The following is a 24,526-nucleotide window of genomic DNA, read 5'->3' as shown; positions in this document are numbered from 1 at the left end:
TTGGATTGGTTAAAATGGCATGATTATAAGGTCAAATAACTGGCTTGTGTTGAAAATTGATTAAATTGCTTATTTTACTTGTTGGGAGTATAAGGATGGACAAATGTGATTTAATTTACTTGTTGGGAGTATAAGGATGGACAAATGTGATTTAGCCTAATGGCATGTGGGAGGTAAAAATTTATCTGAAATGTTATAGTGTGTGAGTTGAAGCCAATTATAAAATATTTTATATCGAAATTATTGATATAAAAATGTGTTGGGTGGTTGTAACCCAACTATGGTTGAGTTAAATTATATAAAAAAAAAAAAATTTGGTGTGTTACAACATTAATCTAAATAGACTCTACAACAGAAATCAATTTACAAATTGAGACTCATTTTTTTCACCACCCATCATCTCTTGACAGAAAAATAGTAGTTGATCAAAAGCATAAAAGCTACCAACATGATCAATGATGCTGTGAACAAGTAAATAAGGACAATAATTAACTTATCCATACATAAACTTAAGAGAAGCTACTCTAAAATGAAACAACAATTACCTGGCACACTCAATGATGTTTCCAAATGAGTGTTGACATACTTGGTAAGGATATTGATTGGCTCAGCACGATTAGTGAAGACTTGAATTTGTTGCAGATTTAGACGACTTGCATGTTGAGACCTTGAATTATACCAATAACCTCAATAATTAACAGAGGAAAGCGATCAGCAGTGAATTGAAACCCAGTAATCCATTTAACATTGCTATTAGGAATCACACCTCCTACATTTATAAATGCCATCCTTAGAAGAACCATCATTGTCTAGACACAGGTCATTTACCAACAAGCTTGTACCATCGGCAGTGAGACCACCCAAAGGGCTGGCACAAAAGAAGTAAAAGTATTCAAAATATCCCAATCCGTTTATGAAATTCCACTCTCCTAATACTTTTTACAATGCTTTAGTCTCTTAATTATTTTTTCTTCAGACTATTAGATTAAATGTGAAGTGAGAAATATTTTGACAAAAAAAATAATTTTAAAAATAATTAAACTTACGCACTTTTAGTTCATTTTCATTTTAAAATATAAAAATATAAAATTGTATTATTTCTTTCAATACTGAATATTAAAATGGCGTTTATTCTAAATAGAATATAATAATTAAAAAATAAGAAAAACAACTGAACGATCGAAGCATTACAAAAACAATAAAGAATCAATGTTTATTAGAAGTAAAAATAAAAGGTTACCAAATTTAAAACAATTTTATATTTTCTAATCAACTAATCTTAGTTTTTGGTGAACCATAGACACGCCAACCGCCTGCCAATGGGTTCCGTTGACCCTTTAAAGCGCGAGACGCTGCCAAAGTGCCAATGCCCTCCCCCATGATTACATATTTAAATCCCTAATTAGTTCAGATATTTTCTCGAGCTCAGCCTGCTTCCCCCCCACCCTCAAAAAAAAAAAAAAAAAAAAACAGCTTTTCAGGCCCGTATTCGCTCACGCTTCATGGGTACTAGTAGCAATTCTTAGAATTAGATCTGTTATCCTGTCTTCCCTCCTTTATTTCCGCTTATTTTCCCTCGATCTTCCCACGGATTCCGATTCACAATAATCGCGATTCTCTCTGAGAAGATTGTTTTGATCAGAATTCTTGATCCGAGTTCGGTCGCTTCACTTGTTACAACTTCGATAGATGTATGACTGGAATCCGTGTATGGTTGAATTTACTTTCATGGAAACCAGATGCGGTTTTCGCTTCGTGTTTCCGTACTCTGAATCCGTTTGATTCCCGAAAACTTGTGGAAATATAAAAGAAGAGAGACAAGCAAACGAAGCCGGTAACCTTATTAGACAGTCATTACTGCCCTAACTCTCGCGTGATTTATCTTTTCACTACCATTACATTCAGATGCTTTCTAGAGAATACGCTACTTACATTATCTTGCTTCTAATATAATCGCAGTATTACATGCTGCTTGTGGCATCCATTTATGTGTCTATTTTCATATTATCTAGGTTATCTTAAGTTAGTCTTAGTTACGGGAATAGCGGGCCGCTTTTTGGACAATGCGCGTTCGGATCCCAGGTAACTTGGAGGTACGATCTACGAATATAATTCTTTTTTGTTTAGTCGGTCATGTTTCCTGTCTTCTTTCGCCGGTTTAGGACAGTCTTCAGTACTTGGTTGATTTATAAACGTAAATTTTACCCTCTTATACGCGCTTACTTGAATTCCTTTTCTCATTTCAGTTTCCTTTTTTCCTTTCGATATGGAAATTATGTCAGAAAATTCACCTTTCAATTCTGTAGCTGTAGACAGTAGACTGGCTGAAGATTTCATGCATTTTCCCTTCTTACGCGGTGAGCACATACGTTCTTATTTCGAATGACTTCATTTAAGTGAAATATATGTAATATTTTTATTTTTATAAGCAATGGATTGGCTATGGTGAGTATTGTATTTCTCAAGTTGTATTTTTATTAGAAGATTTAGTAATTAAAGTGTGCATAGGATAATATTGTTAGATTGAACAAAAAATATAGACTTTGATCCCTAAAACATACTCCATTCGTTAAAAAATGTAAGGCATTTTTAAATGAATTTCACCCCAATAAAGTAGTTACCTATTTTCAAACTAACCCTATTTTTTCATATTTACCCTTGTTAAACACCCCACAATAAATATGAAGTCATTTATCAATAGTGACACTTTTGAAAAAAAAAACAATGATTACATATCGAAAGATTAAAAATGCCTTACATTTTTGAATGGAGGGAGTATATACTTTGATGCTTTAGTCCTTAGAATCGTTCTCTATACAAGTTGGACCCTGCAATTTTGCACTTTTTTTATAGTCCCACAGTCTACCGAGATTGTTAATTTTTCATGGACATGTTGATGAGATGCATTATGTGCCGTTTGGATTCCACTCTTACAAGCCAAAAATTCTTTTAGAAAAACAAACTCTTTACCTTGTTGGAAGTGGGCTTCCTTAGGCTAGTTAGAAGAGTCTGACCTAAGTTTCCAAATATAACCTAATTATTAGGATACTTGCTTTTTACTTTTATATCCCCAAATATATGAGATTTTCCTGTTTTAGAATTATTTGCTTGATACGATCAAATTCAATTGTCCCTCTTGCACTTGTATTTGTATTCTGTTTCTTCAATGAAATATAAAGTAATCATATACAAAAATAGCATGGTATTAGAGTTGTGAGTGGCATGATGGACTATCGCTCAGCACTGGGTTTTTCGGCATGGGTCCATGCCACAGATGCAGGTCCAACTAACTTGGCAGGGGCAGATTCATCTTTGCGATCGAACTCGATAAGGGGGATGGTCTATTGTCCACTGTGATGGGTTTGTTTGACTTTGCCCTACATCTCAACTCGCACCGTCTCACTGAACACAACTATCTTCAGTGGTCTTGATGCTGATGATCATACGTGTTTGACAAAAGGATTATTATCTGACATGGATTCCTCCACCATCGAATCCTGCCAACCCCATATATGACAGATGGTGTGCAGAGGATAATTTGGTGATGGCTTGGTTGATTCACTTGATGATGCCAAAAATTAGTGGAAATTATCTTCTCTCTATCTTTGTCAAGGAAATATGGACTCAGTCAAGACAACTTACTCTGTGAAGGAGAACACAGTAGCCATATTCCAAGTCAAGTGTCAACTACGGCCACTAGTTCAAGGTGATCTCACTGTTAGTCAATTTTTTAGTACACTGAAATGCTTATGGGCTATGGCAGCAAATTGATCTATGCGAGGTCCATACATGGTCATGCACTAAAGATGAGTTATACTACAAGCAACTAGTTCACCAAAAATGTTGTTATGAATTTCTTTTGGGTCTTAAAAGACTCATTTGAAGATGCTCATGGCCGAATTATGAGTGTTAAACCACTGCCGACAATGGAAGAGGCCTTCAACATGATTAAATGTGAAGAAAGTCAGAAGGTACTCACTAAATCTCACACTGGGTCTCCTTCTATTTCTATTTCTCCATCTCTAAAAGTCTCAACCTTGGCTCTTCATGGAACACAAGAAGATTCTAAAAGGAATAAAGTTGGTTGTTGGTGTAATCATCGCAATAAAAAGGGTCACACTTGGGAAGTTTGTTGGAAATTACACGATAAGCCCTCCAACAACAAACAGAAATCAAGAAGCGATAGTAAAGTCATGATGGTGGGACCAACCCTACCAGATAATGGGTCTTTAAGCACAAAGGTTCTTCTTGTTCTTCGAAAAATCTTAGACAAACATGGAAATCAACCTGCTCCTACTTCTGGTGAGACGCATACCCCTTCTGTTACTCTAGCACAAGCAGGTACTACTCTTACTCAAGCACTTAGTAGTGCTTCTTCTTATAAAAATATCTAAATAGTAGACTTTGGCGCCACAGACCACATTACAGGTTACAAGGACTTTTTTTCCAAATTTACTGAATTCAAAGAACATGATGCGATGGAAGTAGCTAAAGGGTAGCTTGCTAAGGTTATGGGAATGGGAACAGTGACCATTTCTGCAAGCATAATATTAAGAAATGTTTTCTATGTTCTTGAAATTAAGTGCAGCTTGCTATCTGTGCGTAGAATTGTGCATCAAATTAATTGTCTTGTTGTTTTTGACAAATTTAGGTTTGATTTTGAGGATTTTGCTTTGTGGGGGATGATTGGCAATGCTAAGGAGTGGCATGGACTCTATTATCTTCAAGGAAACCTACCAAAAGCACATAGTTCTTGTGTCTTTACTTTTATGTCTGTGGATGATGTTCAATTGTAGCAGTCTAGGTTAGGCCACCTTAGTTTTAGCTACTTGCAAACTTTGTTTCACAATATTAATATTAAAGTTATTATTGATTTCCATTGTGAAACCTGTCACATTGCTAAACAAACTTGCAATTCTAATCCTAGTCATTCTTACAATCCCACTAAGTGATTTACTCTCATTCATGGTGATGTATGGGGTGCATCTAAAATTGAAACTAATTCTAAAGCCTGCTGGTTTGTTTCATTTATTGATGATCATACTCGGTTAACTTGGATCTTTTTTATGAGGAATAAGTCCGAAGTCTTCTCTATTTTCAAAACCTTCTACATGTTTGCAAAACTCAATTTCATACTAAAATCCAGGTTCTTAGGAGTGATAATGGAAGGGAGTATTTGAATTCTCAGTTTTTTAGAATTCTGTAACCTACATGGTTTACATCACCAAACATCTTGTGCATATTCTCCTCAACAAAATGGGGTTTTTGAAAAAAAAAGTACGAACCTTCTCGAAGTTGCTCGTGCACTTATGGTGCACAGCAATTTGCCTAATAGATTTTGGGGGGGATGCTGTTCTTACCGCTGCATATTTAATTAACCAAATGCCTTCCAAAACTTTCAATTTTTTCACCTCTCTTTAGAAATTTCTTAAAAATTTCCTTATTTCTCCTTTAATTTCTTCCATTCCTCCTAAGGTGTTTGGCTGCACTGCTTTTGTTTACAATGAAGGAGGAGGCAAACTTGATCCTTGTTCCTTAAAATGCTTTTTCTAGGATATTCTTCATCTCAAAAAGGCTACAAATGTTTTTCTCCTTCCAATAATAAGGTTTATGTGACTATAAATGTCAAATTTATTGAAAATCAGCCATGTTTTTCCAAAATCACCCAATTAGGGGGAGATGACTTTTGAGATCTCTAAGTATGAATGGATCATTTGTGAAACTGAGCAAAATTATTTCACTAATTCTGACCAGTATGAGTCAAATACTTCAATACCTCTGCATCCTCAATCAGGCTTATCTTTCCCTTACACTTCACCTTCTAAATCTGAAAACAGCCTAGAAAATTCTCACTTATTACCTACCAGCACTGAATCTTCATCCACCAGGTCCAGATTTCAAGACATTAATCCTTTTGAACCTTCGAACCTCATTTCTGAAGCAAATTCAGCTGAGACTATAGTGGAAGAACCTTTAAATACATCTGAACAGCAACATAGTGGGCATGAGTCCATTGCTACAACAAGGCAAAGTCAAGAGTCTGCACCTGAACCAAGTCTTGAAGACCTACATTGGTCGATTGCCTTAAGAAATAGGAAAAGGAGTTGAACTCAACATCGGTAGGTAGGTTTCATACAAAAAGCTGTCTCCTCATCTAAGAACCTTTGTTGCTAATTTTGAGAAGGTCAAGATATCGAATAGTTATGATGAAGCTATAATAGATCCAAAATGGAGGAAAGCTATTGATAAGGAACTACAAGCTCTTCACAAGAACAAGACTTGGAAGCTTATTGAGCTACCTAAAGGAAAAACAATTGTGAGCAGTAAATGGCTCTTCACAATCAAGTATAACTTAGATGGAATGATCAATAAATACAAGGCTTGACTAGTTGCTCGAGGGTTCTCTTAAACTTGTGGCATTGATTACCAAAAAACCTTTGCTCCAATAGCTAAACTCAACACTATTAATGTTCTATTATCTATTCCTGCAAGTTTGGATTGGCCATTACATCGATTGGATGTTAAAAATACTTTTCTAAATGGTGAACTCAAGGAGGAGGTATATATGGAGGTACGCCTAAGCTTGAGGTATGTAGGAAACTCAAATAAAGCTTGCTGACTTTTCAAATCTCTTCATGGCCTAAAACAATCTCCAAGGGCTTGGCTTGACAAATTCAATCAAGCAATAAAGAAACAAGGTTATACTCAATGTCAAGTAGATGATACCCTATTTGTGAAACACTGTGGTTTAAAAATCACTGCTCTTATTGTATATGTGGATGACATTGTCCTCATAAGAAATGATGCCAAGGACATTGCCAACTTACAAGAGAAACTAGCTGTTGAATTTGACATCAAGGATCTTGGAAATTTGAGATACTTGAGCGGGCATAGAGGTTGCCAGGACAGAAAAAGGAATTAGCATGTCTCAACGCAAGTACATTATTGATTGGCTAAAAGAAACAGGAATGTTGGGAGCTAGATCAGCGCACTCACCTATGGAGCTTAATCAAAAATTGATTATTTGGCCAGATGTTAAAGCAATTGACAGGGAAAGATATTAGAGATTGGTGGGAAAATTGATCTATTTGTCCCACACAAGACTTGACATATGCTATCCTATAAGTATGGTAAGTCAGTTCTCTAGTAATCCTTAGACTAAACATATGACAGTCGTGTATCGGATTCTCAGATGCCTAAAGAAAACGGCAAGACAAGGCTTGTTCTTTGAGAAGGGTTACTCTAGAAGAATAGAAATGTTCACTGATGCAGATTAGGGAGGTTCAAAAAATGATAGACGCTTTACTACTGGCTGTTGCTCCCATGTGTAGGGTAATCTTGTGACATGAAGTAGAAAACAGCCCGTTGTATCAAGAAGCTCAGCTGAATCTGAGTATCGAGCATTGTCCTTGGGGTGTGTGAAGGAATGTGGCTTATTAGACTTCTAAGAGAGCTGAAGATGGATGTGAATTCTCCGATAAAAGTTTGGTGTGACAACATGTCTGCCATAAAAATTGCCAAAAATCCAATTCAACATGATCGAATGAAACATGTAGAGATTGATTGGCACTTCATTGGGGAAAGAATTGAGGACAAAATAATTGATTTAGCATATATTCCCTTTGGTCAACAAATTGCTGATGTGATGACAAAATCATTGATTGAAGACAAGTTTAAAGGATTTGGAAGCAAGCTGGGAATGATTAATATCTACTCGCCAGCTTGAGGGGAAATGTTAGAAGTGGGCTTGCTTAGGGCCCTTAGAAGAGTCTGACCTAAGTTTTCAAATATAACTTGATTATTAGGATATTTTCTCGTTACTTTTATATCCCCAATGGGATTTTCCTGTTTTAGAGTTATTTGCCTACTACAATCAGATTCGATTGTCCCTTCTTGCACCAATATATGTACTCTGTTTCTTCAGTGAAATATAAGGAAATCATATGCAAAAATAGCATAGCTAACCAATGTTTGGTTACCTTCTAGGCTTAGTTTGCAAAATGGAAAATATACATGAAAAGCTAGTTTTGTAATGGCAAGTCAAAGTAGCATTTTAATTTCCATGTGGCATCAGCTTTAATTTAGTGGCTACCTTGGCAGAATATAGAAAATTAAATGTTAGTCCATCAGTGTTGTAATTAAACAATTGTTGAGCTTCCCAAGGTTGAGGGTATTTGTTACATTCAATATTTATATGGCAATTTAAAGTTAAAAATTTGAGCCTTTCACTACTTGTCACCATGTCCATGTGCCATTGACAACGCTATACTCTAGTTTTTCCTTGGGTTGTCCGTTGTGGGAGCTCTAATTCAAAATTTTGTAAATTGTTCAATCTAACATGACTTCTTTCCCTAATCAATAGACTTCTTAAATCAATGACAACTTGAATCATTTTAAATACTAAGTTTGTCAATAAAAGTTGAGGCTGAAAACTTTCATTTTATTAGTTAGGGCCGATCTTAATTTTTTTTTCCTTAGTTGAATTTATGGCAAATTGATGCTTGGGTTTCCAATATGCCATTTAACATTCAGAACTACACTTCTTCATGATGTTTTGCTGGAGAAAAAATTGGTAATATCTAATTCTTATCAAATAATAAATATTTTGAAGCTCTTCATTGTTCTCTCGTGCAAATAGTCATAAGGATATAGCATTTTTCTCCCTAAAACAAAGTGATAAATGAATAACAGTAAGAACCTGAGAAACCCATTAATATAGACAGGCTCATCAGTTTTATCTGGATGAGTCTCCTTTAAAGAAACAGTGTGATGGTTGTCATGCAAGCAAAAATGAGTCTAATGAAACATTGGGTTTATCTTGATGGCACATGTGCCATGTATTACCATGTGTTGCCAGCTTTATCTTCTCCTACTGCCCCTTTGAAAACTAGCGTCTTAATTGGTGATTTATTCTCAACTTCTTAATTGAAATCTGATGGAATGGACCAATTATTTGCAAACCATATCTGTAGCGATCATATCATTAATAGTCAGGATCTTGATCCTTATCATTGCCATACAATTGCAGGACTTCACAGATAATGAAAATGACACTGTTATTATTCATGTGATTTCTTCTATGCTGAAAGAGAGAATGCAAAATTATGCTTGATAGCATTTTATGAATTGAATACATTGTTTTTAACATTGAGCGGTTAGTACTCTAATTTCTGTTGCAATATTACTTATAAATGTATCCATTCTTTTGACTTTCTCTTCTTGTTTGATGTGACAATGATTTGGATCTAAGTGATCCAAGTTGTCTGTATTGGTTATGTCATTGAAGCTCGATTCTTTTTTTGTAACCATTTGTAACAGCTTTTCCTTGGTTAACTGTGTCATCGTTTCCCCAAACTGAGCACTGTGAACTGATTAACTTCTTGTTTTTTCAGAAGATAGTGTTGGTACTCTAATTCAAACCTTCTTGTTTGAAAAAGGCTTGGTAACGTTAGAAATTGAGAAATCAATGACCACTTAAGTCATGACGATGGATCACACCTTTAAAATGCAAGTTTTGTGCTGAAGTGGTGCCTTCTATTATATCTGTTTAGTAAAACTGAAGTAGCAGTTTGCATGCAGTTGTGTCCAATGTGTTTACATCACCTTAAATAATATTTTTAATCTCTCCATTGAAATTTGTTTTTTTGATCATTTCTGGATCGTTCCAGTTTTATTGATATGCTCCTCCCTTTCTGTTGAACTCAATTTCATATTAAAAAAAATGTTAGCTGTGCCTATAGTCTATATGGCATGATGTTAAACTACCTTTATCTGTGCATTGATGAAATATCATGGTAATTGTACTTCTTGAAGTGTAAATGACATCAAAGCAAGAAGACAGGATAATCGGTAATTCCAGCGGCTCTATAGTTAAGTGAGATGTGGGTTGAGATAAACTTTTGCTAATTCCATTGTTTGTTTTATTCTTGCTTTTCAGTTTAGATTCCTTTGTTGATTAAATCTTCCTTCTATTTGTATTGTGTTCTTTTTTATGTTGCTAACATTATGATTGTCATCCTTCACTATGGCAGTTTTTGTCCCATCCAAAGGGAAAGAAAATTTTTTTAACTCGATAAATAAGTGAAAATGCATTTCACATGGCTGCTGTTTGAAGAGTTTTGTGTTTTATTTGGTCGTAACTTTACATAAGATGCTGTATTCATTATTCATGAACATGACACAAGACCTATATGGCCCATCATGAATGCCAAGCACGAAACCCAAACCTGACCCCACAATCTTTTGATGGCACCAAGAAGCATGCATCTCATGTAGATCCATCAATGCACTTGAAATCTGCTGCAACATTCAAACGAATCTATGTAAAAGTTTTTACTATTTCCCACGATTTAATGGCTCACATGCTAAGGGTAAAAAATCATACCTCAATTTTGTGACTCCGGAAGGAGTTTCATAGGTTTATTGCTCTGGCTGGTTGAGTCGGAGATTTACAGGAACCTGCAAGTCCTCTCCTATGCCTAGACCATTTTGAAGAGCCGAATTTCTGTTTGTTGTGTTCCCGTATCTTGTTTCATAGGCCTGGATTAGTGAAATTTCTCATTTTTTGAGAATTAAAGTCTCAACAAATTTTCACTGGTTTAAAAATTGCATCCTTTAGTGTGAAGAAACTATTTAAGTTTGTATCTCTTTTTAGCTACTCAAACCAATACCTTTTTGTTTAATTCTATGTTTTTTTGACGAATTAGGTATACCTTCTTATAAAGCTCCACATTTTCTTGGTGTATAAGGCTACCCTGCAGAAATTAAATAAAATGTTCATTCAATGTAAGAGGAGTGTAACCACTTTTCATGTTTTAGGACTGACCTTTCGGTTTAGTTCCTGTATTTCATTCATTAAAAGTTGGTCCTGCATCAGTCATGTTCAAACTTAAGGGCATTGTAGATCTTTTTTGGAAACGAACAGTTATTGTTTGTCCTATCTCAAAGTTTCTTTGAGCACTTCATTAAGGTGACACTAACCTTTTTCATACGGACACCCTGAAGGCTAATTTCAATTTGGCTTTCCAAACCCTGTAATTCTTTTACAGTCAAACTTGAAAGCTCTTCTCCCATCATTTGCCTGTTAATTCACGAAAGAAGTTTGAGCTGCATCTTGGAGACCGATAATTAATGAACTAGGCTAGAGACATGGGACGTATTTTCCAGCAAGTACAAATCTCCTGTATTGTTTTGGAAGTTTTTCTTTGAAAAAAATGCTATCAGCTTCAAACTAGTTTATTTGCGGATACATTTATGGTCTATTAAAAATCTGTGTGGGAACATGATGATATTTCTCATCTGCCTGTATAGAAAATAGTCTTTGGAATTGGAAAAATCCACGGATGTTGAAGATGGGCCAGTCTGTTCAATCCTAATATAAGTATAGAACTGGATCAGTAAAGTGGAAGCTCAATTTTAAAAAGGCATTTTAGCCTAGACTTATTTGGCCCTAGGGCTTAGCTGATTTAAGTGTAGCCCTTAGGACTTGAGATTGTTCTTTAAAAAAAAAAAAGTATGATTGGTTACTGTTGGCCTTAAATTTTTTTATAAATAACATATTATTTATATATATATCTTTATGACTTTATTGCTAGCCTATAGGGGCTAGGCAATAGGTTTGGCCTAGGAATTGCCTGACTTGATCCCAGAATGCTTACGGCCCTGAAAACAAGAATCTTGCTCTTGTATGACAGTCCATTTGGCTCTGAAACATTGGAACTTAGAGGCGCTTACAGGTTCTTTGAACTAACACATGCATATGGGTATGTGGGTATGGTTGTATAAATAGATTTTTGACAGTGCAAAAATGGAGATACTGAGACAAATGTAATGATAAGAAGGGATGTAGTGAGAGCCAGCTTCTGGCCTGAATGCTGAGGCCATGAAGCATGGACATTTCAGAATAGGAGCCATGTCTGTGGGCAACATATCTAAGGCACTTTTGATCAGACACTACGTGACACTTTAAATTACATTTGGACATTTCATATCTAAGTAACACTCTCTTGGTTCTAAATTATGCTGATGTACATGCTCAAATTAAACTTTATGTAAAAATAATTAATGAAATAAATTTATGCTGCAGGAAAATATACGTACCGGTGATTTTCTTGTAAGTTCTGCAATTGTTGCCTTAACATTGCTGCCTCCCTCTGCCAAAACTAGAAATAATGGAACAAGAAAACACAGAGAATGGTGCACTTAGATATTAAGGTGACATCTAGCATTAGATATATATTCTTTTCAACCATGATATCACCCAATTCTGAAAGTATCCGAAGAAATAAGACAACTTTCTATAGATGTCCAAATAGCTAAATTTATTTTCATTTTAATGTTCCAAAGTAATGAAATTTTTATTTGATATGTCTCTCCAGTGTCTATTGAGCTGATACTTTATGTTTCAATCACATTGGAGGGAATGAAGATCTTTTATTATTTTTTTCCCGATAGCATAGGGATTAGATCTGGACTCTTGATCATTTTTTCTGGTTGGAGATTGTATGTACAGATCGTTTTCTTGTAATGTTTTTGGAAACAGTTGGTACGAGTAAAATTTCCTATTTCCATCTGCAAAGTGTTTAATTGATTTCACATCACTATTCACACTATACCGTCTTTTGCTCAACTTTCAACTCATTCTCCCCATTATTTCCTAGCATAGTGTGAATGTGTGATGAACAATAGCATTTGCAAATCTTTATTAGATGAAAATCTTCACATTTGATATTCAGCGGATCATAACATGGGGTTAATTGGAAGTTGGCATGGTGTTCTGACCAACCTTGTTTTCCCATTTGATTACTTCAAGATAAGGTTTGGAGGTGTGGATGTCACTATTATTCGATTTGCTAGAAAGATCATGATGGGGAAACTCATATCAGGATCTTCTAAGAATATTTTTTTTAATGGTTTTCTCCTGTTCAAGTTTTCACATTCAGAAACATGAGGATATGAAATTTTTTGTAAGGCTTGCATGCCTCCCCCAAAAAGCATTTCAGAACCTAATGGGTCATCCTTTTCAATTTGCACAATTCGCAGTCCACATGATGCTCAACTTCATCATAATAGTAACAAATATATTAAACTTGAAATCTGGTCAAATTGATACTTGTTTAGAGGTTGATGTTCAATGCCTGTATTCTTATGTGTCAGATGAATATGATATGAATACAACCTGCGTGGCCACAATCAATGGATACCTAAGGGTGTTTGACTTAAATCTGTAAAGCTGCTGGGCAAGAACTCTCATTTTTAGCCTATATGATGTTCAAATTCAGTTCCAGCAATAATAAATATGTTAAATTAAACTCTAAATCTGGTCAAAATTGATACTCGTTTGGAGGTTGCTGTTCAATGAATCAATGGTCATATTCTTATGTGTGAGATGAATATGACGTGGACACCACCTAAGGGTAGCATGGGCATTGCCACAATTGATGGATATCAAAATGTGCTCAAGTTTGTAAAGCTGCTGAGCAAGGACTTAACTATACATGAGCATGGCTCCTGACAAGGAAGTCTCTTAAATGAAAGTTTTGGGAAATCGCCTCTACTAGGTTTTCTTTTCCTTTTCTTTTTTCTCATCTAGATATTCTGTCTTCCTTGACACTTATTTCTCAAGTAAAACTAATAAACTCCTATCGCAATTACTTTCAAACCTGTTTAGCTAGAAAGTTACTTAATTTAACGCAACCTTCTGCTATTGCATCCAGAATGTTCCTCTACTATTGTCATGATTGCATTAGGCTTTTTAGTTGCCAAACAATGTACGTCCCCTATGTTATTGCTTGATTTTTATGATCCAGTTCCCTTTTTAAGTTTTTGGGTATGTTTTTTTGGTATCATTTTGGCAACAATCACTTGAGAGAATTTGACAATCTTCCTTATGAAAACGTATAGCTCATTCTGTTAGGTGAAGGAATGGGTAAGATAGGATGTCAAAATCCTCAATATTATTGTAGTGAGGAACAGGGGGGATTTTGACCGATGAGTTCTTTTTCAATTTTACACTTCTAATTTCCTTTGATATGAAAGGAGAAAGTCACTTAATGTGAGATATACACTACCTCTTGGTAAATTGCACTTAACCTCCTGAAGCTATGATGTACATTTGTGTGCTTTGCCTGTAACCCTACTTGCCCCCTCTGGTTTATTGTGTACGTGTGTACAAAGATCACCCATAGATTGATAATATTCCGCATGCAATATCAACCCCCCCTTCCCCAAAGACATGAATCTTGCAAAGCCATATGGAGATGCGTAGAGATACCTTCACTTCTGACGTTGAGCTCCCAAGGTGAGGATGTTGATCTTCTTTAGTTTGGTTGAATCGATCAATCACTGCTTTCATACTGGAGGAAGTAAATCAAATTCCATCAGGCTTGATCTAGTGATTATGAACATATAAAAGCCATGGATTATTTATTTAATGCAGATGAATGCATGTGAGAAGACAGTCATGTACAGTGACATTAGTGTTTGAAACTCCTGTCATCCACATCTATTTCGTCCCTCCGTATCCAATATAAACTCAAATTTGAAGGAACAAGCTGCCATTAAAAGACAAGTTTTACGAAAAATCATGCTTCTGTGCTTTGAATGATCATGTAATTATGAAATTATTAGTATATGACCGTCAAATCAAAATTTAACAGAATATTCGCCTAAATCCTGAACTAAATTCTAGACATCGAATATTTCTGTCACAACCAGAAGCATGCAGTCACTTGCCATCAATTTTGGCTAACATATTATGTTTTTATTTTAGTTTAAAAGTTAACTGGTGCTCTTGTAAGTATTAATGTTTACATATTAACTTTGTAGCTTAGTTTAGAGAATGAAATGTAAATCTCTCAAATTTGATGTCCTATCTCCATGGTTGTCATTTACAATGTAGTTGATAGAAGCTTTTATATTTTCGGCCTGGCATAGAATTTTTTTTTTTTTTTGGTAATCCTGATGCGATGAGGTTTGAATCTTCGGCCATTCAGTGGTTGGTCGTTGGTTTGTCTAATGTTACAATATTTTAGGAATAAATAGATAGATTTTAGCTTGCTGGCAGCGAGTAAGGTTATCATACAGCCAGGTCCATATATTTTGCATTAGGTTGTTGGAGATATTTGGGCTGGTTATATAACTAGGGGCGGGGGAATTTTTTTTTTTTTTGATAAAGGACAAGGGCAAAGCCCAGATTATGCAAACTAAACCGAAAGAAAGCTAGGGGATTGAAGTCCCAAACAATCTTTTAACATAAGGTCCCTCAAAAATTGGGGAGTCGAATTGAAAAGAGAAGTGTTTGATATTCCTTCTTTAGCTAGAGAATCAGCAACCAAAATTTTGTTCCCTTAAGATAAAATTTATCTGCATGCACCAGTTATATTATAGTAGCCTTTTGATTTCCATAAAGACTAAGTTACCATTAACTGGGCCTCCATTCTTGTCATTGCTCAGTATCACTAAGTTCTTACAATTTGACTCCATAATCACCTTCTTGAATCCCATGTCCCACACCATATGACGACCACGGAATATGGCCCATTCCTCTGCTTTCAAGGGGTTGCAGCTTCCAATAGAAAAGGAAAAGCCCGCAATCCAGGTTCCTTTATGATCTCTAAGAACACCACTACAACTAGCTCTATTTGATACAGTAGACACAACACCATTTGTGTTAAATTTGACCCAGTCTTTTGGAGGGGGTTTCCAGACTTTGACAGTCACACAATGCTCGTTAGTGTTGATGTCAACATCTTGTCGCATGATATAAGATTTTCAAGAATTCAACACCTCATCCATATATAGGATTAGTTGGTTTGAGCTAATCACGTTGGAAGATATAGCAGTTACTCTGTTTCCACAGTTTCCAAATGGCAACTCCCCATATTAAATCCCAGTTAGCAAATAATCCAGAGTTAGGGGGAGGCTTTAAATTCCAAGTCATCCAATCCTTAAGAGTTAAGGAAAAGAAAAGTCGATGGTGTTTCAAAGGCAATAACTTATACCAAATCTGCTTTGCATATTTACAATCTCAAAGAATGTGAAGAGCAGCCTCTTCATCTTTCCCACACCAATTACAAGTAAGGGAACAATTAGCCCGTATGCTTCTCCAGCTATTAGTGGGTAATCTATTGTGATAAGTCATCTATAAGAAAATCTGAATTCTCGCTACCCTTTTCCATTTCCAGATCGTTTTGAACATAGGATCAAGTAAGTTTAGTGGGGGGTTTTCAATCATAAAGCAAGCACTCTTAGTAAGGGAGCCATTAGTGGTGCCCTTCCACAACATAATGTCATCTCTTGTAGATTGGGATGGAGGCAAAGCTGAAATCAGTTTTGAAATTACCTCATTTGGCACTACAAATGATAATCTGACAAAAGCCCAGCTATAAAAGCACGTCCAGTTAGCAACTTTAGAGTTGTTTTCTCCCTTCGGAAGAGGTCTTAGCACTAGATTTTTTATTTTCTTATCAGGAAAAAGCCAGAAATCTTTAAAAAAATTGACTCTCCATTACATAGTTACCATTGAGTTTCTTCCTCCACGTAGTTCTTATGCTGACATATAAATTTCCATAGCCTCGAGTCAGTTTGCTTGGTTTTCAATAGATTAACTTCAGAGCGTAACATGTATTTATTCTGCAATAGACTGCAACAGGGAATTTTCCCTTGAGTAACGTAGAGGCGGACCCTAAGACAGAGGAAACTATACTTAAAAGGGTCGAGGAGATGTGCATTGAATTGGAGATATTTATGGTGGGGATATATCCAGGGCAAGAGTTATCATATCTTTTGGACAAGTTATCACTACAAAGTAGTGACATGACGAAATCCCAGCAAGGAGATATTATGTCTTTAGGACTATTTATTAATGTACCCTAATGGAACCAAAAAAAAAATCCTAGCTACCGATTTTTTTTTTAAATTAGCAGAGGAGAAGAAAAAATAACCCCATTTTTAATGGTCAAGGATCAAAAGCTATTTTCTAACTGGTATAGGATCTCTTAATTCTTTGGGTGTTGTGTGATCCGACTCATTAAAATGCTCTTGATTTAAATGAAAATATTAGAAGGGCTCGTTTTGATGTTTAATAGGAATGGGAGTTAATAAAGAATAAAATGGACTAAACTAATGTTCTTGATTGATACATATGTGATAATCTATTGAAATTAATATCAATTCAGTGTATTTTTCTATACTTTATGTGCTAAATTAGATCAATTGTAAATATTTTGGATTAAATATAGAAAAATGAGCGTTATTCCAAATTGACATAGAAAATAGAGTTTATTGAGAATTTTGCAAAGATTCTGACTTTGATTTTAAACTTTAAAAGATCTCATAGCTATATTTACCATTTCAGGTGGTTTACTTTAAATATCTTCAAACATATAGAGCCAAGCAATGATTGAAGATGCATATGGAAGCATAATGGTAAAAAAATGAGAGTCAAAATAAAAGATTAAAAACTCTGTGTCATGTGTCGCAACGCATGCACAATGCGTTGCAGTAGATGGTACAGAGACAGGAGTCCTGAAGATGCATGTGCACCACGTCGCATTGTCAACAGGCCGCGGTGCAAATTTACATTTTGCCACATGCGCCGCGGCGCACTGACAACACGCTACGACGCATGTCCTTAATTCTATTGCGCGTTTTGAGCTCCATAACTAAAAAATTAAGGTAGAAAAACCATAAACACGCCTCCAGACCTCAGACCATGACTTGGAGAGATTCTTTAAAGTTTGCTCTGCTAGAGTTTGGGGTTCTTAACGGAGATTTGGCCAAGGATTAAAAATTTAAAAAAATTTAAGTGGATTTCCTTTAGTTTTTCTTATTCTCTTCCCTTTTCTCTCTTTGTTTATGATATAGTTGCTATATATTATAACATTTATGGCTCTTTTTTGAATATGAGTAGTTAGTCATCTTGTTTTAGGATTATTTCGAACCTTTATATGGATTAATACTTGAATATTTCTCTCTTTTGGTAGTTAATGATATATATGTATTTTTTATCCCATGCTTAGTGCTTTTAAGTGCTTGATCACTATTTATATTGTTTTGTTCACTTGAGTTGTGCTTGAGAAAGCTAATTTAGATGTAGAACTTGAATAAAATAGTATTGGGCGTGAAATTTTACAAAGATAAATGGATATTTTGTTGGTAAAATAGAGATATTTTATTAACCCTTTATAATTACATTAAGATTGGTGCTTAAAATTTATTTTCACTAATTATTTTTAAAAAATTATAAAATTTTAGTGTTTTCAAATATACTTAATTTTGACTTGAGAAAGTTTCTTCAAGTGAATTAGAATCTTAGATTAAGACTTATTTTTATTAAAAATATATTAGAGAAGAATTAATTTAAGTTTTATGAAATATAAAGGGGAGAGATAATCCTAGTTTCTCACCTTTGAAAGTTAAAGTTTCAACAAGTTTTAATTGCTTTAAAACCATTTTAATCAGATTTTCATTGCTTTCACACAAAAAAATACTCTTAATTTTGCTCAACATATCTCAAAGCTCAATAATGAATTTTAACCTTTATTTGCCTAAAATTTTTGTGGGAACGATAACTCTAAAATATTTTACACTTGTGACGACCCGTACACTTGCGGTAACGCTTGACGGCGAACAATATGCAAATAATAGGGAGAAGAGTCATGGAATGAGAGAGGGGTGAGAATAGAGATTGACATGAACAATATGCAAATAATAGGGATGAACAATATGCAAATAATATTTTACACTTATTTTCACTTGTATATCACTACATGACTATCATTTTTACCTCTTTATCACTTTATGACTATCTTCTATCATTCAACAGTTCTATCCATTATTCATAATTTTAATTGTATTTTAGTAATTTTTCATCAACTCATTTCATTCCATTTCATTAAGTTCCTTTTTCAACAACTAAACAGGCACCTCAAGAGTTTGGTTTTCCATATTGCAAAATAAATTGAATTGATTAGTAACATTTTATTAGTTTGGGACCTGTTTGGTATGATGGAAATAAAATTAAAAAATGTTTATTTAGTGTGATTTCAATGTCACCAAAATAGGTGGAATTTGTTTTCATACTAGAATCCAAAGATTTTAAATTCCATGTTGCGCATAATATTTTGGCCCTTCCCACTTTAGTTTAGCCAGACACTTGCCAACCCTTTCATTGTCCTTCTCATCCCTTGATGAGCTTCTCACGTCATCACTGGTTATTGACATTTTAGATCTCCTTGCCGTTGGCGAAGATTGAAATTTGCAAGCTGAGGCTAAAGATTGCTTCAATCTTGTCCCTTCCTTTTTCTCGATAGCTTTGATCTCGCCCCCCTCTACCTCACCACTCTCCCTCTTTCTCGATGGCTTTGATATGCTCGTTTTAGGCCTTGAGTGATCTCAAGTGCCTTGCCTCATCGTCTCCATCACTGAACATAAGATTGGAGTTGGGCACTTGAGTTCTACTGGTGGGTTTAATGTCATTGAAACTAGTGGCTATAATTTCTAGCGAATTTTTTTCGTAGTTTAGGTGGCATATCCTTGTAGGTTCTTTTTTTATTTTTATTTTTTCTTGCAAATTGGGTTGATTTTCTTGTGGCCATGCTTTTGATCTCCGGTAAAAAATTGGGTTTGCTTTTGTGGCTCGTGGTGGTGGAAGTTTGCTTGTGGCGGCCATTGGGGGTTGCAGTGGCCAACTATGTCTGTTTTATTTTTCCTGTATTACCCTTGTAAGGATAATTTGGTCTTTTGCCATTTACATGTATAAAATTTAAAATGTATCATCATTCCATGTACATACCTAACCTATTTTTAAAGGGCACTTCCATCTCTATTTTCATTGCTTTCTCTAATTTCATTTCCATAAGAAGTGAAGTCTACAACTAGCTTAGAATTTTGGTTGTCAAAAAGTGAGGTTGAAGCAGATGCTCTGACTATGGCGTTTTACATGAAATGTTGCCATGATTAGCATTTGGAGTTGGCCTGCGGGTGCAGGTTGGAAAAACCTACTTCTTGGCGGTTGGTATTCCCCCACTCAAATTCGCTAGCAATGGGTTGCCAACTCTCCCAAAATATAATTATCTTTTGAAAAAAATTCTTAAACTTACTTCTAAACCATTAAAACACATTACAAATCTCAAATACAATCAAATACCTGACACAATCAATAAACATAAAAAATGTTGTATCTTTATTTAGACTATTTTCACATTTATTACAACAAAAGGTTAAAGCAATTAAAATAAAAGAATCATTCTCAGAACTTTGTGATGGATGTTTTGATGGAATTATTTGTCACAAATTTATGACATATTTTGCAAAATAAAAAACGTGGAAGTCTGTGGTTGTTGCAAGTGTGACAAAATTATCCGTCACAAATTTCTGAGAATTTTTTTGGGTGAAAATTTCCATTGCAAATATATGAGAAATTTTGTAACGGAAAACAAATTAATTATATAACAGGAAGATAATTATATCTCTAATATTTTGCAATGTAATTTTTTTCCATCGACAAAAAAAAAAATTGTAGATGCCTTTATTGATAATGAAAATTAATTTACTGTCCTGAAACTGACAAATATTTCTGACGCAAATCAGATTTTGTTGTAGTGATTAAGGATTATTACACTAAACACATTTAAATGCAATATGTGGTTTTCAACATTTATATGGATATGGCATCGAAAGATACTAGCAAATGTCTAGAACCAAGAACTCTCTTATCATACCTATTTGTAGGAGCGAAACGGCCACCATTGAAATTAATCAAATTATGGGAAGGGAAAAAAAAATGGTTTCTCTTGGAAAATAATGAAAGTGGCGAATGACATCCAAACCGAAATCAAAGATACTGGACTTCATGCTAAAGTTTCCTTTGCATAGCCTAGGTTTACAAATAAGATCGAGGTACAGGGCACTCCCAGGCAATTAGGTCGTCTTTCTTTCACGTGATTCGTGAGTCCCCCTCTTTGATCGCAAGTCAGGATGAAGAGTTAAAATAGTGTTTTCTATTAATGGGATCCCTAGCCTAAATACGCTCACTTACTCCCTGGTTAATCCTCCTTCAGGTATAGTTGGATAGAGAACTCACAGGTATATTCTCCAGCTTCCATGCAAAATCAGACTTCGACAGGGATGGCCGTGAGTATAAATGTTTACACTGGCATTAGTCCGAGTTTATCACGGCAGGCGCAAGTCACAATAGTTTTTGAGGGTGTTCATGCTTGTTCCCGAGCCGGTCTGTCAGGATCAGAAGGGAAGAAAAAAAAGGACAAGACAAAAAAGGGTTCCAGATAAAACGAGACCCACAACTACCTTTGAAACATCTCATCCTTTCCTGATATATATATATATATATATATATATTATTTTTTATATTAATATGTAATAGTTTATTTATTCAATATATATATATATATATATATTTGTTAATACTTTACATGTATATTTTTTATTAATGTGCAACAACTTCAAATATTTCAATTAAAAAGGAAGAATTAATTACTTGATGTTGTGCTTAGCTAGTTTAAATTGTGTAAGTCAATGATTTTGTTATTGTTGTACTTGGAGGTTATTTGTAATGATTTTGTACTTAATTTTAAATTGTGATTATATTTTTTTACTTTAAATTATAGTTGTTATAACTCAATAATTAAATTTATGTACTCATATTGTTATGTATAAGTTGATAAATATTGTTATTCATGTCTCCTTTTCACTTTTATTTGTTTTACCTGGACATTTTAATCCTATCCTGCTCTTAAACAAGACAGGACAATTTTTAAAACTAGACATAGAATACAAATTCAATTCCATCTATTTTTTGAGATAGAGTTGTTTTGGTCCTATTTTGTCCTGCAAACACTCATGCTATATGGTTATGGTAAGAAATCTTATATATTTTCATATTTTTGCTCATCCAGATTAGCAATTTTTTGAAAGTCTAAAATGCTAAAATACCTCTAAATGATAACCGAAAGTATTTTCATCAAGGACGTACGATTGAGACTAAAGTACTTAATTAATAACATCATGTTACAATCAATCTTGAACAATAAGCAGAACTCATTTAACCTAGTCCACAGCACTTTCGCGACTAGCAAACACACAAATATTCACAACAAGGTAAGTTATCCCCTCGATTAGAAACTATATACTTCCATGTCAATTCACAGATGCTAATAAACTCAATCCTACAGTCCTACGCTACCGTGAACTCATCTAAACTTCCAAGGGCAAGTTCCACGCTATCTTATGACGCCAATATTCTTCACATGGTCTTAACAGCGAACATCTTATCCTCATGGTCTTACAGACAATATTATTATTGTCATAGCTGGATGCCATATGATATAATAATGCGCAATAGTCTCTGAGCGTTTCCGATCACGAACATTGTTCTCAAACTGGACACACTCTATTCTATAGTATTTCTTTTAAAAACAGTAGGAGAGGTTTCTCTGACCCCAATCTTCTTCCATGGGATCGGACTTCAAGATTTCAACTTATTCAAAATTTCTAAAACTGTTCTCCTGCCTCCTTCTATAAACTCTCACCCATTGAAACTAAGTGCAGATTGAAAAAGAACAAAGCTCTCAACCAGTCAACCGCATATCAGATCAAAGTTCTATGAAGTTAGCTCTAGTCCTATGTAATTAATCATTACATTCACCGTACGAAAGAACAAAATCAGAATACCAGCATGCTCATCTTCAACAATGATTTCGTAGCATATCAACAATGACGATTCATTTTTTAAGAGAGAAGGAACGAATCATCAAAGCAAGGAGCAGATCTAAGATGTTAGGGAGCACCTGGTGTTGGCGAAGTCGTAGAGTTTACCAGTGCTGGAGAAGACGATTACTCCAACCTCGGCGTCGCACAGTATCGCTAACTCCTTCGCCTTCTTCAGCAAACCATTCCTTCGCTTCGAGAATGTCACCTGCCTGCTCGTCGAATTGTCGATTCTCCTTATCACGATCTTCCCTCTCCCCATACCAGTAAACCCTAACTGGATGCATTTTTAAAACTAAAATTGTTAATCTCTGTGAGAAAGGCGGCTGACTACGGAACAGAATTTTTATGAATAAGGGGGAAATCAAAATATGGATGGAAAAATTGTTCATCAGTTGGTTATAATTTTTCTCGCAAACTCATGTTCGGATGGAAAAGCTAACGACGCACGAAACAAATTGATTTTTAGATAAAGACAGTTAGAATCGAGAAGGGAAAAGGTTAAAAAAAAAGCGAAAGAGAGTGAGGGGAGAGAGCCAGCTCTTACTGGCAAGAAAGCCTGCGCAACCGTACTGATGAGCGAATTGAATTCACATCAGCATTCGGCGACAAAGATCTCTATAAAAGGAAAGAATACAATACCGCTTCGCCGGAGGAGGAAAACCGCCGTTGGGCTCGTGGAAATCCGAAACTGGTTTTCTAGATCGGAGTACGTGGCCCAATCAGGCTCTGATACTCGTCAGACGATTGGCCAATTTTATTCCTTTTGAAAGTGGAGCCAACAGCCATATCCGCGACTGACGTGTGGAAGTACGAATACGCATGCCAAAGATGCTTTTTAAGGAAATGCCGCTTTTTCAATTAATCGGGTCCAGTGTCCGTAAAATCCCCGATGTGTCCCTGAGAGGCAAGGCCGCTAGCCGCTGGAAAGAAATTTAAAAGAAAATGAAGGATGAAAATTTACTGAAAGAATTGGATACTTCAGATTAGTAGACTACCATAAAAGTCTCCAAATTATTTAAATTTTCTAAGCTTTTAGTCAGATAGATAATACTGTACATTTTACTTAAGTTGTTCGTGTTTTCAAGCGCTCTGGAGTGGCAGCAACGCAAGTGGTCCACAATTTAATCCACTTGGTGCGTCAGAATGGCTCTTTCATGTTCTAACTTTTTAAGAGACTACGGAGCCTCCTTGCTAGGGAAAAAGAAAAAAGTAGACTACAGTCTACTGACGTTATTTTTTGTTTTGATCTTGTTCAAAAAGAATATTAGTAGAAATATTGTTTTTTTTAAAGAAAACTATGTATTTTTTAATTACTCTCTTTCCCAAATAACTTCCTCTCATCCTATTTGTAGAGCACATCATGAAAATAATTTTTTAATTAAAAATATAAAATATCTTATAATAATTAAATTATTTTTTCTATTTCACCATTTTTTGATTAACCCAGAGGTATTTAATATAGCTAACGTAAAAATAAAATGACATGTCATTTTTTTATAATATCAAGAAAAAATACTTTTTAAAAAATATATAGAATAATTGAAAGTACCTTCTAATAATAATCTAAAAAAGTAAAAGACAATTTGATACAATATTACTCATATCAATGTGGCTTAGCAGTGACACTTTACCAACTTACATGTTCAAAACAAATTTATAAAACTTTAAAAAAGTCCATACACACTTAATTATTAATACACTACAGTATTATTTTAATTATTTATTCACTTGAAAGGTAACATTAGAAATTATCATCAATGAAACCTTGCTTTTATCAAATTGTTTGATATTTTTG

The 24,526-nt window shown here is 34.8% G+C and overlaps 1 protein-coding gene and 1 long non-coding RNA gene across 15 annotated transcripts; one reads left to right on the top strand and one right to left on the bottom strand.

Annotated features, from left to right (window-relative positions):
* The first annotated feature begins 1,428 nt into the window (after positions 1-1,428).
* On the top strand, positions 1,429-21,375 carry LOC129294334 (uncharacterized). 12 transcript variants are annotated; one of them, XR_008589358.1, is made up of 5 exons: positions 1,429-1,834; positions 2,013-2,093; positions 2,247-2,357; positions 3,275-4,341; positions 12,086-12,571. It is a non-coding gene; the product is annotated as an uncharacterized LOC129294334 (long non-coding RNA). The 12 variants fall into 12 exon arrangements; XR_008589361.1 differs by lacking the exon at positions 12,086-12,571 and adding an exon at positions 4,652-8,193 and having other exon boundaries at positions 3,281-4,341; XR_008589357.1 differs by lacking the exon at positions 12,086-12,571 and adding an exon at positions 4,652-8,193.
* LOC129294333 (MADS-box transcription factor 23-like) lies at positions 10,402-23,494 on the bottom strand. Of its 3 annotated transcripts, none has more exons than XM_054932612.1 (8): positions 23,276-23,494; positions 22,809-23,005; positions 14,273-14,354; positions 12,100-12,152; positions 10,981-11,080; positions 10,826-10,867; positions 10,713-10,754; positions 10,402-10,539 (listed from the first exon to the last, which is right to left on the bottom strand). In XM_054932612.1, the coding sequence occupies exons 2-8, from the start codon at positions 22,988-22,990 to the stop codon at positions 10,420-10,422; spliced, it is 621 nt and encodes a 206-aa protein (XP_054788587.1). In that variant the 5' UTR covers positions 22,991-23,005; positions 23,276-23,494; the 3' UTR covers positions 10,402-10,419. The 3 variants fall into 3 exon arrangements, with proteins under 3 accessions (XP_054788587.1, XP_054788586.1, XP_054788588.1); XM_054932611.1 differs by having other exon boundaries at positions 12,100-12,161; positions 23,276-23,493; XM_054932613.1 differs by lacking the exon at positions 10,826-10,867 and having other exon boundaries at positions 12,100-12,161.
* Positions 23,495-24,526: the final 1,032 nt, after the last annotated feature.

Source organism: Prosopis cineraria, unplaced genomic scaffold, assembly GCF_029017545.1.
Source record: "Prosopis cineraria cultivar Desert tree isolate PC_DT_omini unplaced genomic scaffold, ASM2901754v1 PC15, whole genome shotgun sequence".
In the NCBI taxonomy this organism is placed as follows: domain Eukaryota; kingdom Viridiplantae; phylum Streptophyta; class Magnoliopsida; order Fabales; family Fabaceae; genus Prosopis; species Prosopis cineraria.
Note: the sequence above shows the minus strand (reverse complement) of the source record. Positions and strands in the feature narration are given on the sequence as shown.

What these genes read in the sequence shown, in the direction of transcription:
- LOC129294333 (XM_054932611.1), bottom strand. Translation starts at nt 22,990, where the DNA reads ATGGGGAGAGGGAAGATCGTGATAAGGAGAATCGACAATTCGACGAGC. An exon ending in GCTCAACGTCAGAAGTGAAG is followed by an intron (nt 12,162 to 14,272) that starts GTATCTCTACGC and finishes CATTATTTCTAG; the next exon opens with TTTTGGCAGAGGGAGGCAGC. An exon ending in AACTTACAAGAAAATCACCG is followed by an intron (nt 11,081 to 12,099) that starts GTACGTATATTT and finishes GTGAATTAACAG; the next exon opens with GCAAATGATGGGAGAAGAGC.